This window comes from Rattus norvegicus, chromosome 20 (assembly GCF_021556685.1).
Source record: "Rattus norvegicus strain SHRSP/BbbUtx chromosome 20, alternate assembly SHRSP_T2T, whole genome shotgun sequence".
Lineage (NCBI taxonomy): Eukaryota > Metazoa > Chordata > Mammalia > Rodentia > Muridae > Rattus > Rattus norvegicus.
Genome location: NC_141553.1, coordinates 9,989,582 through 10,008,370, shown reverse-complemented (window position 1 = coordinate 10,008,370; position 18,789 = coordinate 9,989,582). Strand labels below are relative to the sequence as shown.

Below are 18,789 nucleotides of genomic sequence, written 5' to 3'. Positions count from 1 at the left end.
GTGTGCGGAAATGGTTTCAGTGCAAGCACATCAGTGGGGTGTGGGCCCCAAGGAACCCCTACAAAGTCAAACACTAGTCCCATATCTTACCCTCTGACTCACCTGCCAGGAGAGGAGGGCAACTTCTCCCACTTTGATCTGGGGAAAGCAAAACTATTGAATGGGGGGCTTGTTGAATGCCACCTTTTCAACGATGGAAGTTAAGTCTTCTCTCGCAGGGGTTAACTGGGACGCAGAACCCAGAGCGGTCCACGGACCCTACCTTCTTATACCGGTCATGCCTAACGCCTCAGCTCGGTCTTTCCCTTTTCTCTCAGGTTGTTTTAAACTTCAGGGCCCAGTTCCTTTGGAGGGAACAGTGTGGTATAATTCTTCATGTATGATGATGGTCTTTAATGATCTGCAAGTGATGGCTCCAACACAGGAGGATGTGAACCCGCGATGCCCACACAGCAAGGCCTGCATCACCTGTGAGGCCCGCGTCACCTGTAGTCCACATCTGCTCTCGGGAGACCTGGCTGAGCCTGTGCTTCTGAGGGTCTGGGTCTGCTCAGAACTAGTACTCATGGCCTCAGACGGACCTCCTGTCTTTCTTCGCCAGCCTCCAGACTGCACTGGTTCCTGTAGCTGTCCCAACGAAGTCTGAAGATGTGTTTGCGCCCCGGTTTCTTGTTTTATATGGAAACACCACACCTACCCTGTCTCCACACGAACGCCATCATCTACAAAGACCTATTTCCAAATGAGGGCGCAGCGTCAGCTGCCGGAGGTCGAGGCTTTAGTACAGTGCAAGAAAGACGCCTGAGAATGGCCTCACAGCCTTGCTCCAGGGCCCTTTATTGTATTTGGGGAACTCTGGATCCCACATCAGCTCCAATGGGAGCCTCAAGACCTCTGAAAGCTGCTGTAGGTCCCTTACTAAGACATCTCCTTTTTTTTTTTTTTTCTGGAGCTGAGGACCGAACCCAGGGTTTTGCGCTTGCTAGGCAAGCGCTCTACCACTGAGCTAAATCCCCAACCCAAGACATCTCCTCTTTATATATAGATCTTAGTTTGTTAATTAATTTTAAAGTTCAGAAGTAAAAACCATATACATTTATGATATATAATACAATCCTTTGAAACATGTGAGTACAGTTAGACCTGGTGGCACTTGAGAGGGTGAGTCAGAAGGATCACAAGTTCAAGGCCAGGGTATGCTACAAGTGTAGACCCTGCTGGGTGGGGGTCTCTGCAAACACCAGGGCCGGCAGAGTAATGACCAGTCAGTGTAGGGCAAGAAAAAAATCCAGTTCAACAAGACTTAGCTGGCATTGTTTAAAACTTTGAGTCTCATCCCCAGGGAGTTTCTTTTTGACGTATTTAAACACAGTACAATTTTGGAAAAAAGTTTCCCTGTGATAATAGTCACAAGAATGCTTACGGGATGAGCACATCAAAACTTTGCAAAGTACAAGTCTTCCACAAATCTCCTTTGACCTCCTCCATAAGAATGGGTTTCATTGATTGAGAAACAATGTTCAAAATAAAACTGTAGGGAAGATCTTGGATGGGGGCATAATTTGGGTGAGGCCCGGGGGGAATCAGGTAAGGCTGGGGGGGTGGCGTTTGGGTGAGGCTTGGGTGGGGGGGGATTCAGGTGAGGCCTGGTGGGGGGATTCAGGTAAGTCCTGGGGGGGGGAATTCAGGTGAGGTTTGGGAAGTGGGGATTCGGGTGAGGCCTGGGGCGGGGGATGGGGGGGATTCGGTTGAGGCCTGACCCTACAGATAACACAGATCGCCAGGTTATTAACTATACCTATTCCCCGCTTTCCAAGTGGAAATGGGTATACATCCCTTCAGTTAAACAGACAAGCCTGGGTGCTTAGCATTCTTGGGTTTCCTGAGCATTTATCTGTGGGGCACAAGGACCTTGCGCCTTCTACACTGCTGCCTCGAAAAATTAGAAAACAAAATGTGTACCTCATGAGCCAGGTAAGCCAAACCGTTCATCCACACATTAGTTTATTTATTTTGATTTGTGTGTGTGTGTGTGTGTGTGTGTGTGTGTGTGTGTGTGTGTGCTCGTGCACATGTGTCACGGTGCCTGTGTAGCTCAAAGGACAGCTTGCAGGAGCCAGTTCTCTCCTTCCACCATGTGGGTCCAGGAGCTGGAACTTAGGTCGTCACATCAGGTTTGGTGGCTGGCACCTTTACCCACTGAGACCATCTCGCTACGCCAAGCCAAGTTGATAAACAGGAATCGCATTGAGTTTTTTAAAACACTAGTCATGGTACTGCTCCAAAGAGCCCTCAAACTTAATTTCCTCTTGCTTTGAGCAACATGACCTCCATTCCATATGCTCTCCTGGCCATCCAAACCACCATCCCACGCTCTGCTCCCAGAGTTCAGCCTTTTCACCAGGTGCAGGGTCCGTGCGTCTGCATCCACGGAGTCCTTTCATGGAGCGCGATGACGAGATCATTTCAGGGTGTGGTTGTCTGGAGACCTTCCTAGAGGAAGGCTGCTCCACTTCTGGCAGGGGTGGCAAAGTTTCTGGGGTGTGCGAATCCCAGCTTGCACTCCCTCTGACACCCCCACCTGTGGCTCTGAGTCTCACCTCCTCCTCACTTCATCGTGCAGCGAGCAATGCCCCATTTGCATACTGGCTTCCTTTCCTTTTGGACACGTACCCTAGAGTGGGTACCTGGGTCACAAGCTTCTAGGGTCTTGAGTGTCTGTGATGTTTATATAGTGGAGACAGTGGTTTGCATCTCCACCTGACTACTCTCCTTTTCTTCAAGTAGGAAAACGCAAACCCAGAGCTGGTGAGATACTGCACAGGTTCCCTGACCCCGGGTGGTCCGTCAGTCAACCCTGCATTCTCCCCTGGGTCCCACCGCCGTGTTAAAAGCCTGTTTTTGTTTTTGTTTTTTTGTTTTTTGTTTTTGTTTTTGTTTTTTTTTTTTAGATTTTTGTCCAATTTGTGATTTTTTCTTTTTTTTTCTCCATCTTTATTAAATTGGGCATTTCTTATTTACATTTCAATTGTTATTCCCTTTCCCGGTTTCCAGGCCAACATCCCCCTAACCTCTCTCCCTCCCCTTCTCCATGGGTGTTCCCCTCCTCATCCTCCCCCCATTACCACTCTCCCCACCAACAATCGTGTTCACTTGGGGGTTCAGTCTTGGTAGGACCAAGGGCTTCCCCTTCCACTGGTGCTCTTACTAGGATATTCATTGCTACCTATGTGGTTGGAGTCCAGGGTCAGTCCATGTACAGTCTTTGGGTAGTGGCTTAGTCCCTGGAGGCTCTGGTTTTTATTTAGCAGGTCCACTGTTGTCTTCCATTGGAAGTCATGGAGCTGACTGTGCTCTGGACAAACGGAACCCTAACCTGCTGTCCCTGCAAAATCAGCTTCAGCCACTCTAGTGTCTACCTCAAGGGGGGATCCAGATGCTTAGGGATCCCCCTAGCTGTTCTCAAAAGAAGCCAGACTTGAAAAAACAAAAAACAAAAAAGGACCCAAGTCTCTATGCAGGGGGTGGTTCAGCAGGTATCCCCCAGATCCACCCCAGCGAATGGCGCTGGCTCTCGCCGGCCTTCTTCAGCAAATCATAGCCGGGCAGAAGCATGGAGGGCTTCTATGTCCTTCCCATGCTTTCATTCCCTCCTTCCTCTGTGAGGCAGTGTGCTGAGGCTGGACCCTTCCCTTCCGTCTGTGTTTGCATGCCTTTGGTCTGGGTGCTGTTCTAGTGTAGGGGCAGTATCTGACATGTTTGAGTGTCTGATCTTACACGGACTCTCTTCATTTGACTGTGTTCCAAAGATGTCTCCTTGTGGTCTGTTCCTCCCTATCTAGGCAAGGAACTCAATACATTCTGCGGGCAGAGTAAGCGATATTATACACGAGAGTGAGATTTCTGTATACTTCAAGCTTTTCCCCTTCCTTTTGTTAAGGAGCACCTAGAAGCCTCTTCCCCCTCTCCCCTTCTCCCTAGCACAAGCAGCCAGCAGAGCTCTTCTTGCTTCCTCATGTGTGGGGATGTTTATCTGGGGTCTACATAAATCTCGAGCCAGTTGAACCAGTGGGCTGTGCTCCCAAGCCCCACCTCCTATTTCTCCTGTCACACCGTTTCCACCCTGCTTTCTGAGCCCTCTCACTGTGAACCAAGAAGCCTCGCATCCCTTGTGCATGATGAACTCAGCCCTCTCTCGGAAGGCCCCCCACTTCTGCCCGCCAGGCCCTCTCCTATGATTCTGCTTAAGCAGGAATCGAGGGGAAAAGAGGGTGGGTGATTCTTGTCTCTGAGCCATGTTCTCCCCTCCAGGGCCTCTGGGGTTTACTTAAGTAAGGCTCTCTTCCAGACTGGCATGCAGGATGCTTAATCTATCACCAAAGGAAAAGCACTTCTGCTGTGATTCGTTCATTCATTCATTCATTCATATTCATTCATCCATTCATTCATATTCATTCATTCATTTTCATGCATTCATTCATTTTCATTCATTCATTCATTTTCATGCATTCATTCATTTTCATGCATTCATTCATTTTCATGCATTCATTCATTTTCATGCATTCATTCATTTTCATGCATTCATTCATTTTCATGCATTCATTCATTTTCATTCATTCGTTCGTTCATTCATTCATTTCATTCATTCATTTGTTCGTTCGTTCATTCATTCATTCATTCATTCATTCATTCATGTGTTCATAGCTACTGTTGACGCCCATTGAAGCTGTGGTCTTAGAGCTGGGCCGCAAAACAAAGTCTCTGCTCTCTCACGAACCTTCCAGTCCAGGTGAGGGTTATAAACAATGAGCAGAGATACAGAATGGCTGCGTAGATCACCAGATCAATAACGAAGGCAGAGGTGGAGGGTGAGTCAGAGCCCTGGGTGTAGGCATCCTCTAGGAGACTATGACCCAGGAGGCAGAATGCCTTTTGGGGACATTGAGGCAGAGGCTGGAGGACAGGGAGCAGCAGGTGCCAGGCAGGGCGAGCCCGCTGTCTGTTTTCCACTTAGCTCTTATACACGATTGGTTTTTCTTCCTTTCCCCCTTTCCCTTTCTTTTCTTTTCTTTTCTTTTTTTTTTTTTTTCCGGAGCTGAGGACCGAACCCAGGGCGTTGCTAGGCAAGCGCTCTACCACTGAGCTAAATCCCCAACCCCTTTCCCTTTCTTTCTAAAAGGACCCCACTGCAAATAGGGTAATAGTCTATGGCACCCAGAATATGCCTAGTCTCATCTCAAATAGAAAAATAAAGAAGGAATCATTTAAGTAGGCTGGTCAAGATGCATGTGTGGACCTTGACGAGGACTCTGAGCTCTTGCAGGTTTTCAGGGCCCCACGTTGTCAACGGGGCAGACTCCCATTGAGTATGTCTCCTCAGTAAGGACGGAAGAGAGCCTTGGTCACACAGGCATGTGTCAGGATGGAGCAGATGCTGGAAAGATACATCTGACAGATTCATCCCAGCAGAGGAGAGGAATGCACCATCAGGGGACCCATTATTTTCCCTGTCATCTTGTCGAGCCACGCACTTCCCGCCACCAGGTAACCCAGATCCTCCAAGTAGATGACATCACACATGTGCCCACTTTGGAAGGACGGGGCCAGCAGATGGGGGGTCACCAGCTTTGGATCACGTGTTGAACATTGTTGATGCAAACTGCCCTTTCTGTGGCCTCTTGGTATGAATCATCTTTGAGCAAACAACGTTAACCCAGCCTGGAGGGTTTTACTAATACCACTCGGCACCAGATCAAGGTCATGTCAGGGGAGATACCCACGTTACCCATGTATCTTACTAGCCTTCCATATCAGCACACTCTCAGTCCGTGACTGCACCCCAGAAACACCTTACAATCTTACTCAGCGTGGACCCCTCCTTTGGCAAATGCTCTCACGCTCTAATCAAATAGACCTGTGGTATAAAGTCAAGAACTCGGAAGCTCATCCATCACTCGTGGTCTTCCCTGGAAGCTGCCATGGAGCACAAGGTGACCTGTGTCCTCGCCATGGTCCTCATGCTGGCTCTCAGCAGCCTTGCCCAGAACCAGGAAGGTAAGACAAACCCTCTTGTTTCCTGCTGGCCACGGCTGACAGACACTGGTCCCCAGAGGCTATTGTGACCTGGTGCTTACTTCCAATTTTTCTCTATGTAGACAGTAGGCTGAGCCCTTGAAGGCCATTGCCCTGTTTACAAGAACACAAGAACTTAGGTGGCTGGAGCAGCGGGCGGGGCCCCAGGACCTCTGAGGGAACAGGGAGAATGAAGCTTCTACATCTGGGCTCTATCTTCCCTTGTTGATGTGAATGTTACGCTGATCTTAGAGCCTCATTTGCAGATGTGACATCCAGCCACCCTCTCCCTGGCAGGCAGCCCTGCCCAAGTACTTGAGCTGGGACTGGGCCTTCAAGAGATTTCTCTAGATCCTGGGTCCTTGGATCCTTAGGGTGCACCCAGTTCTGGGAACCAAACCCCTTCTGGAGCCCTATGTTATCTGCCTAGCCGTCATCCCTCCTTGGGGTGGAGGGTCTTGTGACCTATGACCTTGTCTCAGCTGCCTCGTGGGCATCAACAAAAGGCTCAAGGCAGTGGCTGTGCGTGAGCTGTGCTCTTCCCGGCTGTGAAGAGCTTGGCTCTCAGATACAGTGTTGAGGAAGAAGGAACAGGGAAGTGTCCAAGCTAAGGTGCATTAGAGAAGCTAATACCTTCCAGCATCTTCAAGGCCCCTTGAGTGGGAGGAGGTAGTTGGGAGAGCAGGGAGGATGGAGGAACCATGTACCTGCCTAGGCCCCTCCGCTCCAGCCTGTGACAGAGGACATGGAGCCAGTCTGGGAAGCTGACGGAGAAATAAATGGTTTTGGAATAGAAGGGGAAGGGAAAGGGGTACATCCACCAGCTGCTCTGTGCTCTCTCCAGTCTCCCCTCGTCCCCCAGTCCCAGCCATCATGCAGTCTCTCTTGCTTTCCTCTGCCCCATTCCCTGGAACGGGGCTCAACCCTTGTTTCTGGGTCATATGGTGTTTTTGACCTTTTTTCCATACAGCTTTATCTGTAGATAGATAGACATATCCTACAGAATGCCCTGAAGGGAACTTGCTTTCAAGAATTTCCTCAGGTGACCAGCAATGTACAGGCAGGACAGAGATCTTTTTTTTTCTTTCTTTTTTTTTTTTTTTTTTTTTCAGAGCTGGGGACCGAACCCAGGGCCTTGCGCTTGCTAGGCAAGCGCTCTACCACTGAGCTAAATCCCCAACCCCAGGACAGAGATCTTTTAAGTCCTGCTTGGAAAGGGAGTTGGAGGCCACAGGACAGCAGAAACATCCCTTCCTCTCTTGGCTGCTGATTCTCCAGGGCTTAAAGGGCTCCTTATGACCCCTGACTGTCCCGTGCTGTGGCCAGTGGTCACCTTAGCTTTATAATGGAGTCACAGCTTAGAGGTCAGCACCCCCTCCGAGGCCACCGGCAAGCAGATGACAGACAGGTCCTGATCTTATCTTGAAAGATAAGATTCCATTCTTCAATAATGTTTTGGGTCATCCTCATGTCAGGGAAGAGCCCTGGGGGCAGGGTTGGGGATTTAGCTCAGTGGTAGAGCACTTGCCTAGCAAGCGCAAGGCCCTGGGTTCGGTCCCCAGCTCCGAAAAAAAGAATTAAAAAAAAAAAAAAAAGAACTCTAGGGGCAGCCCCTGATCAACTCCCGCCCAGGCCTCTGACCCTGATACATTCTTGGGACACCATTGTAAAGGCTCAGCCTCCTCTAAAGGGAGCTCTTTTCTCCCCTCAGTCTTGAAGTCCTCAGCCCATCTCCAGGGCTCCTGCCAGCGGCAAGCATAAGTTCCACAGAGTGGGATGATTGTACTGCGTGGCTCATGGGTCTGTTAGCCTCATGCAAGGGGTGGAGAGTCAAGCCTGAAAGTCTGGCAAGGGGTCCCCTTTGACTTGGCTGTCTGTCATATCTGAAACAAAAACACATTCTCGGGAATGCTCATCAGCTTCCTGGAAGAAGAGGAGGAGGGCTGCAAGACCTCTGTTTTCGCCTCCGTTTCTTGTCACTGGGTACAGTGTCCTTGGCTTTGGCCCCATCAGTACCTCCACCATACATACTGCTCAGTAAGTAGTTATTTATTAGGCCAGTTTACTGACCACGTGCGGAAACTAAGGAGCAAACAGTTCATCACCCAGCAGAGGCAGCTGTGGAAGCCCGAGCCCTTCAACTGCCCCAGTGTCTTTGCATCTACAAAGGAGGACTGTATCCCCCTTGCATATTCAAACCTGACTCCCAGCAGGCGGGTGTCCTGTTCCCTTAGAGTTGGAAGCAGTGTGACAACCTCAGGCACCTAGCCCATGACTCACTTCTGCCTTTTGTCCTCACTTTAGAAACATGTGCCGTGATCCCCCGGGAGAGAATAAATTGTGGCTTCCCCGGTGTCACCGCCCAGCAATGCAAGGAAAAGGGTTGCTGTTTTGATGACAGTGTCCGGGGGTTCCCATGGTGCTTCCAACCTCTGGTCATTGAGAACCAGCAAGAAGGTACAGTCATCTGTCAGCGTCGTCGGGGAGGAGGAGTTAGTAGAAAGACCCACATGAGACTGTGGGGCCAGTCGGTATCACTGGTTGGTGGTCCCTGGATGCCTGCAACATAGCTGAATCTGGGTCTGGGGGTGAAGGGTCAGCGCTGAGAGACTGGCAAGGAAGGGGCTCCTTTTTACTTAGCTATTTGTCCGAATCCAAGATGCAATCGTGGGGATGCTCACTGGAGCAGTGAGGGGTTGGCAAGGGAAGCCACTCTCTGCGTGCGTGTGTGTAAGTATATGCATGTATGCAGATGCGTGTGCACATGTGTATGCATGTGTGAGAAGGCCAGATGTCAACATCATGTCCCTTTACTCGGGAGCCACCCACCTTCCTTTTTCAGTCATTCACTGGGATGAGTAGATAGGGGATCTCCCATCTTCATCTCCACAGTACAACTTCTTGGGTGGAGCTGGAGATTGAACTCAGGTCCCCAAAGCTTGCAAGGCAAGCACTTGGCCAATGGAGTCATTTCCCCAGTCCCGAGAGTCTGTGCTTTGCAGAGAATTTTCCCATTGCTACTTTGAGCCAAAGCCTTCTGCAATTGCTTAAAGAGCAAGACAACGCTTATTCTCACGAGTACCCTTGCTGTACAAAACACCGAGAGACCACCAAGGAGCCAATTCCTATGCAATCGCACTAGGGTCTTTATTTAAGTTCATGCTCGGGCCGGCCGCCATCATGGACGCAGAGGGATGGGAGGGTGAAGCCCCGAGCCCAGTTTCAAGCAAGTATTTATAGAGGAAAGCAAACGAGCACAGGGGTTTCCAGCCTGGCACACATCTCACGGGGGAATTTGTTGCCCTTTCAAATGATTAGCTCGTGCTGGGAGCCAAACCATAAACTTAACTTCTGCTTCCCTCCTGATCAGTGGTGGTTGTCAGGGAGTGACCTGGAAACCAGTGCTAGGTTCAGGCCTGTTGGTTAATGTGAGTTCAACCTTAGGTCAGGTTCTCTCAGACGGAGCCTGGACCCAAGATGGAGTTTGTCTAGTCTCTCACTAGCCCTTTGTCTGTTTTTCTCTCTTTAGAAGAATGTCCCTTCTAAGGTCCATCCGAGAGAACTGGTTACATCAAGACTCGGCACCCCCTCCCCCAAACCTGGACCCTGGAGCCACCTGGCCCACCTGCTTCATACACACCTGTTCGGTGGCTGGATCTGGCCTGGTGACACAGTTCAACCTCTCAGACTTTTAACCCTCAAATTCGGCCTGATTATTAAAAGATATGAATGCTATTCTGTGTTCTTTGTTACTTTTTAAAAAAAGAAATACAAACCACCTTCTTTTCTCTGATGATTCAAGGGCAGTGTTTTGGTCACTGACTCCTTGTCATGGATCAACCCTTAAATGGAGCCGAGGGTGGGCTCGGGGCTTCACCCTCCCATCCTGCTGTTCCCAGGAGGAGGTGGCAGTGGGTAGCTGGGAGGGTGGTATGTCCTATAGCCGATGTTGTTCTGCTGGCTGTTACTGGTGCTGAGAGCAAGGGCAGAGGTCTCAGAGTCATGCCGGGGAGCCTCATAGGCTAAAAACTGTGGTACCAACTGTTCTCAGACATCCGGGGAGGACAGACGGACCAAGAGCTGAGACCCATCTTCCAATGATGCTAGAGCTGTTGTCAGCAGGAGGACTATTAAAGACACAATGATGAAAGGCAGGAAAAAAAAAAGGAGATTCATTTAGTGTGGCCACACTGGGAAGGGAACAAGGAGGTCCAGTGGTCCTCCATTCCTGCTCTGCCTCTGGGGTCCTGACTCGGAGTTTAAGTTTAAACATAGGGCAAGGAGTATGCACAGCTAAGCGATCTGGTCAAACAAGGTTCTATCCACCACCCAGGCTCGGCTCCAGTCTCCCGGGTAAGGTGGTCTGTAAATCTCTTCCACAGAGACAAGTTCCTCCCTTTGCTGGAACCGTGCTTCTGCCTTTCCTTCCCCAACATGAGGGCCCTGGGGACTTGTAATTTCTTGGGGGTGTATATCTCAATCTGATAACCAAATGAAAGGACACGGGTGTTCCTTTGCAATAGCCTCACTCCCTCCAGGACAGCCCCACCAATGCCTTTACTGCCCCTAACAGAAACCAGCTTAGGATTCGAGCCCACAGTCATACACATCTGAATGAGTTAATCGTAAAAAGAGGGTATGTGAGGTCACACATTAAACCTGGCCGTGGCAAACGAATGAACTGGAAAAATAGAATAAAAGCCAAGGATGCAGAGGTTCAAGGTCTCCTCTTTACCTTAGTTCTAACGCAGCCCAAATAAAGGGACCATAGGGCCGTCTGGAGCTGCCATCCACATAGCCAGCTTGGTATGACCACAGTAGATGGGGAGTATCATTCAGATGGGAATTACAGTGGGAATCTCGGATGCTACCCCTCTAAGAGCTTTCATAGGGTGAGGAAAGGGGCCTCTTGGGGTCAGCCAGCCCCGTGCCAGGGCTGGGTGTCTGGATCCCTCTTGCCATATGACTGCTAGGTGCTTATGTGCATGGTTCTCAGCAGGAAGAAAGGAGGCTTGGACCCTTGGGTCCCTCTCTTTTTGTATTAGTCAAATGAGTCGCAGAGAAATGAGAGCACCCAGGAGCTAATTCCCCATAAAGGGAAGCACCTGGGACAGAAGGAGCCTCTCCTCCCATAACAAGTGCATACACATGTCCCTCGGTATCCCTGGGAGACAAGCTGTAGGAACTTCCAAGGACGACAAAGTCTGTGACCTCAATACCCTCGGTGTGGAGGGGCGTGGTAACCTGCACAGAACCAACATTGTCCTGCTACGTGGTCGAAATCATCCGCTACTCAAAATACCAGCAACAGTGGAAGCACAGATCTAAACAGTGGTGTCACCACATCGTTTAGGAAATGAAGGCAAGGGTTGGGGATTTAGCTCAGTGGTAGAGCGCTTGCCTAGAAAGCGCAAGGCCCTGGGTTCGGTCCTCAGCTCTGGAAAAAAAAAAAAAGAAAAAAAAAGAAAAAAAAAAGAAAGAAAGGAAACGAAGGCAAGAAAATGGGTCTGTGCATACTCAGAAGCAGAGCTCATGGATCCTGGCACTGGACGGCCCCTGTGCTCTGCAATTTCGTACTCTGTGCCATGCCCATGTGCTGCAAGGGTCAGAGGGACACTCCTTGCCTCTCCAGTATGTCTGGAGGCTATCTAATCATACGGTCTACTTTATCTCGTTGCTTTAAGAAAAAGCCACTGAAGGAAGGAGATGCTTGTTTCGGCTCGCAGTTTCTGGGGACACATTTCATCCCTGTGGGGAAAGCACAGTGCCGAGGGGGTCACATTGCAGCTACAGTCAGGAAGCAGCGAGAGCTGTGTGTGGCCGCCCACCCTGCTTTCTTCTTTTCATTCAGTCTAGGACTAGCCTGGAGAGTTAGTTTTGGTTTTATTGCTGCTAAATTTATTGGTTTTATTACCACTGCGACCAAGGCAACTCTTACGTGGGGCAGCATTTAAGTGGGGCTGGCTTACAGAGATTCAGTCCATTATTATCGTTTCAAAGGTTTAGCCCATTACCATCATGGCAGGAAGCAGGGCCGCACATAGGCTGACATGGTCCTGAGAAGGAGCCAAGAGTTCTACATCTTGATCTGAAAGCTGCCAGGAGAAGGCAGACCCTTCTGCACTTGGGCACTAGGAACCCTCAAAGCCTGCCTGCAACGGTGACACACTTCCTCCAACAAGGCCACACAAATTCCAACAAGGACAAACCTCCTCCAACAAGGCCACACTTCCTAGTAGTGCCACTTCCCATGGGCCAGGCATATTCACGCCACCATGGTAGGTCTTCCCCACATCAGTTAACCTAATCTAGAAACTTCTTCATGGCCCTACCCCGAGATTTTTTTCCGTGACGATTCTAAATCCCGTCAAGTTAACCATTACTTTTTTTTGTCGTTGTTGCTGTATGAATAAGGCAATTGACAGAAGGAAAAGTGTATTGGGCTTATACTTCCAAAAGCCATCATAGCAGAGAGGCAAAGGTGCAAGCTGCAGGCATGGTGTCAGGAACTCCCACGGTGCAAGGAAAAAACAGAGCAAACTGGAAGTGGTACAAGACTTTTAATTTCAACCAACACACTTCATCCAGCAAGGCTGCACCCACATCCTAAGCCTCCCCAAACAAGAAGACTCCTAGAAGAAACCAAGAGTTCAAATACCCCAAAAGGGGGTATATTCTCATTCAACCCACCACAGCTCCTGCCGTTGGTGAGAGGCAAACTGTGTTTGGTAGGATCCCATAAGCCTCAGGTTGGGAATCTACATAGCTTCCTCAGGCCACGGTCTTGGGACAAAGACCTGAGGGTCTACATCATGCCCCTATGTCCCACATTTTGCTGAGCCACACATGAAGTGACAGCCCCAGCGTCCTCTGGGATCTGGCTAGCAGGAATGCCTCGTGCTATCTTCTCCTAGCAATTCCTCAGTGGCTAGAAGGGGGTGTCCCATGGCATCTTGCAGCTGGTCTGTTCCTGGTACTCGCCTCCCATGCCTCCCCCTTTTTTCCTCACAGAGCTGTCACTCATGGAGAATGAGGGAACGTACTCCCTTCCCAAACCCTTCCAGCTAGAGGTGGTCCTCATCCAAGGGGGCATCTGCAGGAAGGCTATGGGGAGGGAACTTAGGAATCTTTCTTCTGGTTGAAGGAAGAATGAGTGTCCTCTGGCTTCCTGGACAGCCCTCCAAGGTTGGTCTGTGGCTGCGATGTGTTGCAGGCAGCCATTCTCAGATAAGAAGAGCCCAGAGCTAGGGCCCAGATAGATACCCCTGAGCTGCTGACTTGACTACTCCATCCCCCACTCTCAGACTTTGTGTTAAGTAAAGTCAATGTTTCTAGAGCGTAAAGCACGGCATGCTGGGATTTTTACTGGAACTCAGCACACTCTGAAGGACTGTATCTTCCTTTGGCAAGGGCACTCCCTGAGGCGAGCAGATTTGGCCAGTCACATGACCAGCGTACCTGGCAGTTCAAGGGGACTAAAGACAGATGGGAATTCTTTTGTTTGGTTTTGATTTTGGGGACAGGGTTTCTCTGTGTAGCCCTGACTGGCTCCGTAGACCAGGCTGGATTTGAACTCAGAGATCTACCTGCCTCTGCCTCCCGAGTGCTGGAATGGGAACGGCAGGTGCCACCGCCACCAGGCCAGCGCATCGCTTTGCTTGCTACGTTTAATCAGCTGAAGAGTCTGATTTGGTAGTACAGATGTGTGGTGAGCGGGGTGAACATTCAGGGTTTCCTTCCAGATTGTTAAGCCTGTGCAGAAAAGGAAGCTGATACTAACTTAAGACCCATCGCACCTCCAAAGGGCGGTCGCACTGCAAGCTGAGTAGCCGGGGGCCTTGGACGCGACTCCTTAGGATACTACACGCTCCATACAGACCCTCATTTGCTCAGCTGGGATGCACTGGCTTTGTCCTGCTTTATCTGATCTGTCTGCTCATGGGCGTCAGTAGTAAAAGTGGTACCTTCCTTCCATGACTGACGAGAGGTTCTTCACTCCCAAGAAACAGTGCTTGGATTTTGCTTTTGAACTTCCCATCCCATTTACAAACAGCATTCACTGATGCCATTAATGCCTCGCCGCAGGCCAGTATCCTGTCTGAGGGAGGGATGAATATATGCTGGACAGCTTTTGGAATTAAGTGCAAGCCACGAGTAATATAAATGCTCCCCTCCCCCCTTATTTTTTCTAAATGATTTTATTTGTGTGTGCGTACACCCTGGATAGTTTTTTAAATTTAGTGCAAGCCGTGAACAATACACTTTTTTCCCTAAATTTTGCGTGCAATATAAACACTTTTGCTTCTCTTTCTAAATGGTGTGTGCGTGACTCGCACATGTGACTTGTGTATAGGGGCCTGAGGAGGTAGTTAGAGTTAACAGGCAGCTATGCGCTTGCTCCTATGGGTCCTGGGGATTGGATTTGGATCTTCTGCAAGAGCAGCAGTTGCCTTTATGACCTACCCAGCTTTCCAGCCCCAGCTGAACTTTCCTTAACACATATGGACCCCTAGGGTGCTTTGTGCCTATGCTCGTTACCGTACAAACACACACATTGACGCTATTTTAAAATTCCATCTCTGCAAAATTGCTCTATGGGCTCATTGTCTTGTCGGAGGGGTATAAATCAGCTCTCCTCACATCGTTGGGAGTAACTTCCACCCTGCCAGGACCACTGCTGTGCTGTCTGCTTAATTAAAGCACACTGTCCCACCTCCCATACATTTAAAAGAAAATCCACGACTTTCAAACACTGTGAATCATCGTATTGAGTTTCTGAAGGTGGAGCTCCTCTGGCTGGCATATTCAGTGACGCACCCCTGAGTGCAGAGAGGTATGGCTGTGTACACAGGCCACCTCCTCAGGGATGCCGAAATGGGGTTCTGATTTTGAACAGCAGTTAGTACCACGGGGCGCTGTTTAAGCTATTAACGGTGAAAGCTAATAGCATGTTGTGCAATCGCCACGTCACCCGGTCATTAATCTCTGCAGTCAGATCGATCCTGGGGCCCACCCATCCTTTGTGGACAGAGCTCCACCCTGTACTCGTGGCCCCTCAGCTTTTTTGGCTCCTGCTCCAATCAAGGCTTATGATTCAGAACTAGGGAGTTAGCTTGCCATCAATCAGCACGTGCAGAAATCGCAGACTTTAAAAACCAAGACCAACACCATCAACGGGGGCTGGTCTAACGAGCCCCGTAGCGGAATGAGTCCAGACCCAGACATTTGCTCTTAATCAAAGGCCAAGAACTTGTCAGGTCTTCTTGACATCTTTGTTAGCACAATTGCATGTGGGAGACTGCTTACGGCATGGGGAACAACAGTTTTGTGATTAAATTGCATTGGAAACAGCTACACAGTGAAGGAGAAGGAGACACTGGCCCCAGATGCAGGCAGCTTGTACGGACTGGGCTTGGGCTTCAGCTTGTGGATCTGGGGCATGGAGGACAAACTCAACCCACAACAACCCAGCCTGGTGGTTCAAACCTGCAATCACAGCTAGTCGGGAGGCTGAGGCAGGAGGATCATGAATTCAAGGCTATCCTAGGAAACTTAGTGACTTGCAGCCCTTGGACCCTGTTCAATGTTCAATGCACATGGATCACCAAAAGTTGGCTGTTATTTGAGACTGGTTAAATCTCCTAGAACTGAAGATGCTTCTGGTGTAGAGAGCGGGCACCCAGAGGTGAGTGACTCTCCTGAGAGCTTCCTTGTGGTTGGCATGGGAATTGATCATCTCAAGACTGTGCCATACGACAAGGAGAGGGGAGGAGTCACCGAGACAAAAATGATGGAAAGGGGCGGGCCTAGTGGTCCAGGTCAGTAGTCACTGTTACTCTGGAAGTCGAGGCAGGGGGATCATGAGCCCAAGTCCTGCATGGGCTAGAGAGTGAGTTCAAGGACAAACCAAGCAATTTGTTGAGAGCTTGGCTCAAAATAAAACATAAAATGTAGGCCAGGGGTATGAACAGTGGTAGCATGCTTGCCTAGTACATAGATGGCCTTAGATTCAATCCCAGCACCAAGGAGTGGAAGACAGAAGAGAGAAGGAGGGGAGGAGGGAAGCATGGGAGAGGGAAGGAGGGGAGAAAGAAGAGAAGGAGAAAGAGGGGAACCTTACACCTGGGAGCCACTGAGGTGGTGTTAGGGCCATGTATACTCCACCTAACAGGCAGAGTAGAAACCCAGTGCTCTGTGGGTCCTGGTGATGACCAGGCATCCTTACCCTCAAGGCAGAAGTGAGTTGAGAGCAGGGTTCATATTCCAACTTGGGCCCCTAACTTAAGTCTCCACTCTGGTACATGAGACCATAACACTGGGGCAGGGAAGGACCCTGAGTATCTCATAGCTAATGGTCTGGTGTTCCCTTCCAGGCCCTTTGGCTCCAGAAGAGAGCTGTTAACCTCTTCTTCCCCTGGTGCGCACCACACTATGGGGTTTGTGCCTTTGCTTGGTCTGTGAGTCCTTCTGGTGCAGAACAATGAATCCAGAGAACCCCACTCCCCATACAATCCTGGACTTCTCTTCAGTGTCGAGCCAAGGGCCAAGGGCCAGAACAGGAACTGGCGCTCAAGTCAAGTTGTGGCTTTGGACCATGTGTGTAGGGTCAATTTTAACATCAGAGAATGATAATGCTAACTTAAGAAAACATCCTTGACTTTGTGGAGGTGGAAAGGGGCCATGTATTGAACTATTTACTTCTTTGGATCCTGGTGGGAAACAAGCTAAGGAGGAAGGAATCAATCTGGCAAGTGCCAGCCATGGAGTTTCCTGGAAGGTTTTGACAGCCATCAGTCAGATTGTGGACAGGGAAGGAATGGGATGTGGTTTGTTTTAACCCCTTTTCTCAGCGATTAATGCCAAGCAGGACTTTTCTACGCAGCAGATTCAGTTAGGCAAAGCTATTACATTCTACTCATGTGCTGGGAGGAGTATGAAGCTCGTCTGAGTTAGTAGGGAGCTTGCAAGGGCACACTTGAACCCTGGTGGGGGTGGTATGAGTCCATTTAGTCTGAGAAGGGCCAAGATTTTATGCTACTTGCAAGCCCACAAGTCAGCGAGCTAGTGTCTGTGTTATCTGAGTCTTGTAAGCATCTAAGCTAGAGAAAAGGGTTTGATCCTCATTGTGAAGCAAACAGCATAAATAGCACAATACTTGGAATGTTCCCTTGGTCCTAAAACCACCTCCTTATGATGATAGGACAGGCTCAGAGGTACCCACTCCTTAGCCCTTTCCCATCTTCCATGTACAATGTGTTGTGTTATAGGAAGGAACCCTGCCCATAGGGTTCCTTTGCTCTGGGAGAGACATCTTATCTACCTCCCAAGATTATCTACTCCACAAACATCCTTCAAGATAGTCCAAAGATAGGACTGTACAGTTCTCTGGAGAGGGAGGAACCTCTTGCTAGAGTTACAGGGATTGTCAAACACCTTTCACCTAAAAGGATGGCTGAGAACAATGACTTTGTGACTCACACGAGGATGACAGCCAGATGCATGCACTCACGAAGGCACACACACACACACACACACACACACACACACACACACACACAGGGCCACATGGAGAGGCGCTCAGCCTAGTGTGAATGAGGCTTTGCAGTATCAAGGTGTGACAGCCAATGTCTCTGTAGAACTGGATTAATGTCTTTAAGTAATTCTGTGGGTGGGCAGTGGACTGGAGACACATAGATGGCTACTCCAGGACAAGAAGGGACAGGTGACTGATCCTCTGAGGAGACATGCCTTACCTGTGAGCAGGAGGAAGTGGAACTTGCGTTTGAGTCATTCAAAACTCCCAAATCCAACCGGGATTCATGAGCTCCTTTAATACTGAGCATTGGTTTTAGGACTCACGCCATGGGAGGACAGCTCTTCATAGACATGGCCTGATACCATAAGCCAAATAAACTCTGCCTTCTTTAAACCTCGTTCACCAGGTGATTTGTCGCAGCAACATAGCAAGTCACAAACGCACTGGTCCGAACCCACAGGGATACGGGTCCTGAACAGCAAGGTGATCAAGTGAGAGGACCAGAAAGACAAGAGAGAAAAGACGAAAGCAATAGCTGGGGCCAGGAGACCTTGCCTAAGCTGATGATGTATGCCAAGCAAGTGAATTAATACATATAGTATCATATATGCTATTGATGGGGAGGGGGGCCCAGGTCAGTCGAGAGCCAAGTCAGATAATGTAGGCAAAGATAACTCAGGATACCCCAGACATATTTGCCTCAGGACTGATAACCACAACCCAGGCAGAAGAGCTGGGTCCCCAGAAGCTGCAAGCTTAACTCTTATGAGATGTTGGCTCCAGCTATAGACCAGTCTTGCTAAATCCACTCCTACACACGGACACAGGACACGGACACAGAGCTGAAATTCCCTTTGTCCTTGCATTAGGGCCTCTGAGAAAGCCCTGGGTCAGTCTGGCTACCCACCATATACAAGCCAGGTAAAAAAACCGTAGAGACTCGATCAAGCTGTATGTTGAAAGCTAACAGAGAGAGCCAAGCAGATAACTGAGCCAACCCAGTCTGAGAGGTGGGAGAGCTCTGAGGAGCAATAGGGAGAAACTTCAGCCTGGATCCCCTAATGACGTTCTTTGGAGGACAGATTTTCAAACAGCAACTTCTTCTGTACACCTAAAAACAATTTTGAGGGATGTTTTCACAGGGTGTAGTGCTCTGACTTGGCCCAGCCCTTTATATCCCT

At 49.5% G+C, this 18,789-nt stretch overlaps 1 protein-coding gene across 2 annotated transcripts; it reads left to right on the top strand.

The window, feature by feature from the left end:
* The first annotated feature begins 4,846 nt into the window (after positions 1-4,846).
* Positions 4,847-9,807, top strand: Tff1 (trefoil factor 1). 2 transcript variants are annotated; one of them, XM_087596768.1, is made up of 5 exons: positions 4,847-4,868; positions 5,381-5,544; positions 5,913-6,054; positions 8,377-8,529; positions 9,602-9,807. In XM_087596768.1, the coding sequence occupies exons 2-5, from the start codon at positions 5,413-5,415 to the stop codon at positions 9,616-9,618; spliced, it is 444 nt and encodes a 147-aa protein (XP_087452894.1). In that variant the 5' UTR covers positions 4,847-4,868; positions 5,381-5,412; the 3' UTR covers positions 9,619-9,807.
* The last annotated feature ends 8,982 nt before the right edge of the window (positions 9,808-18,789 follow it).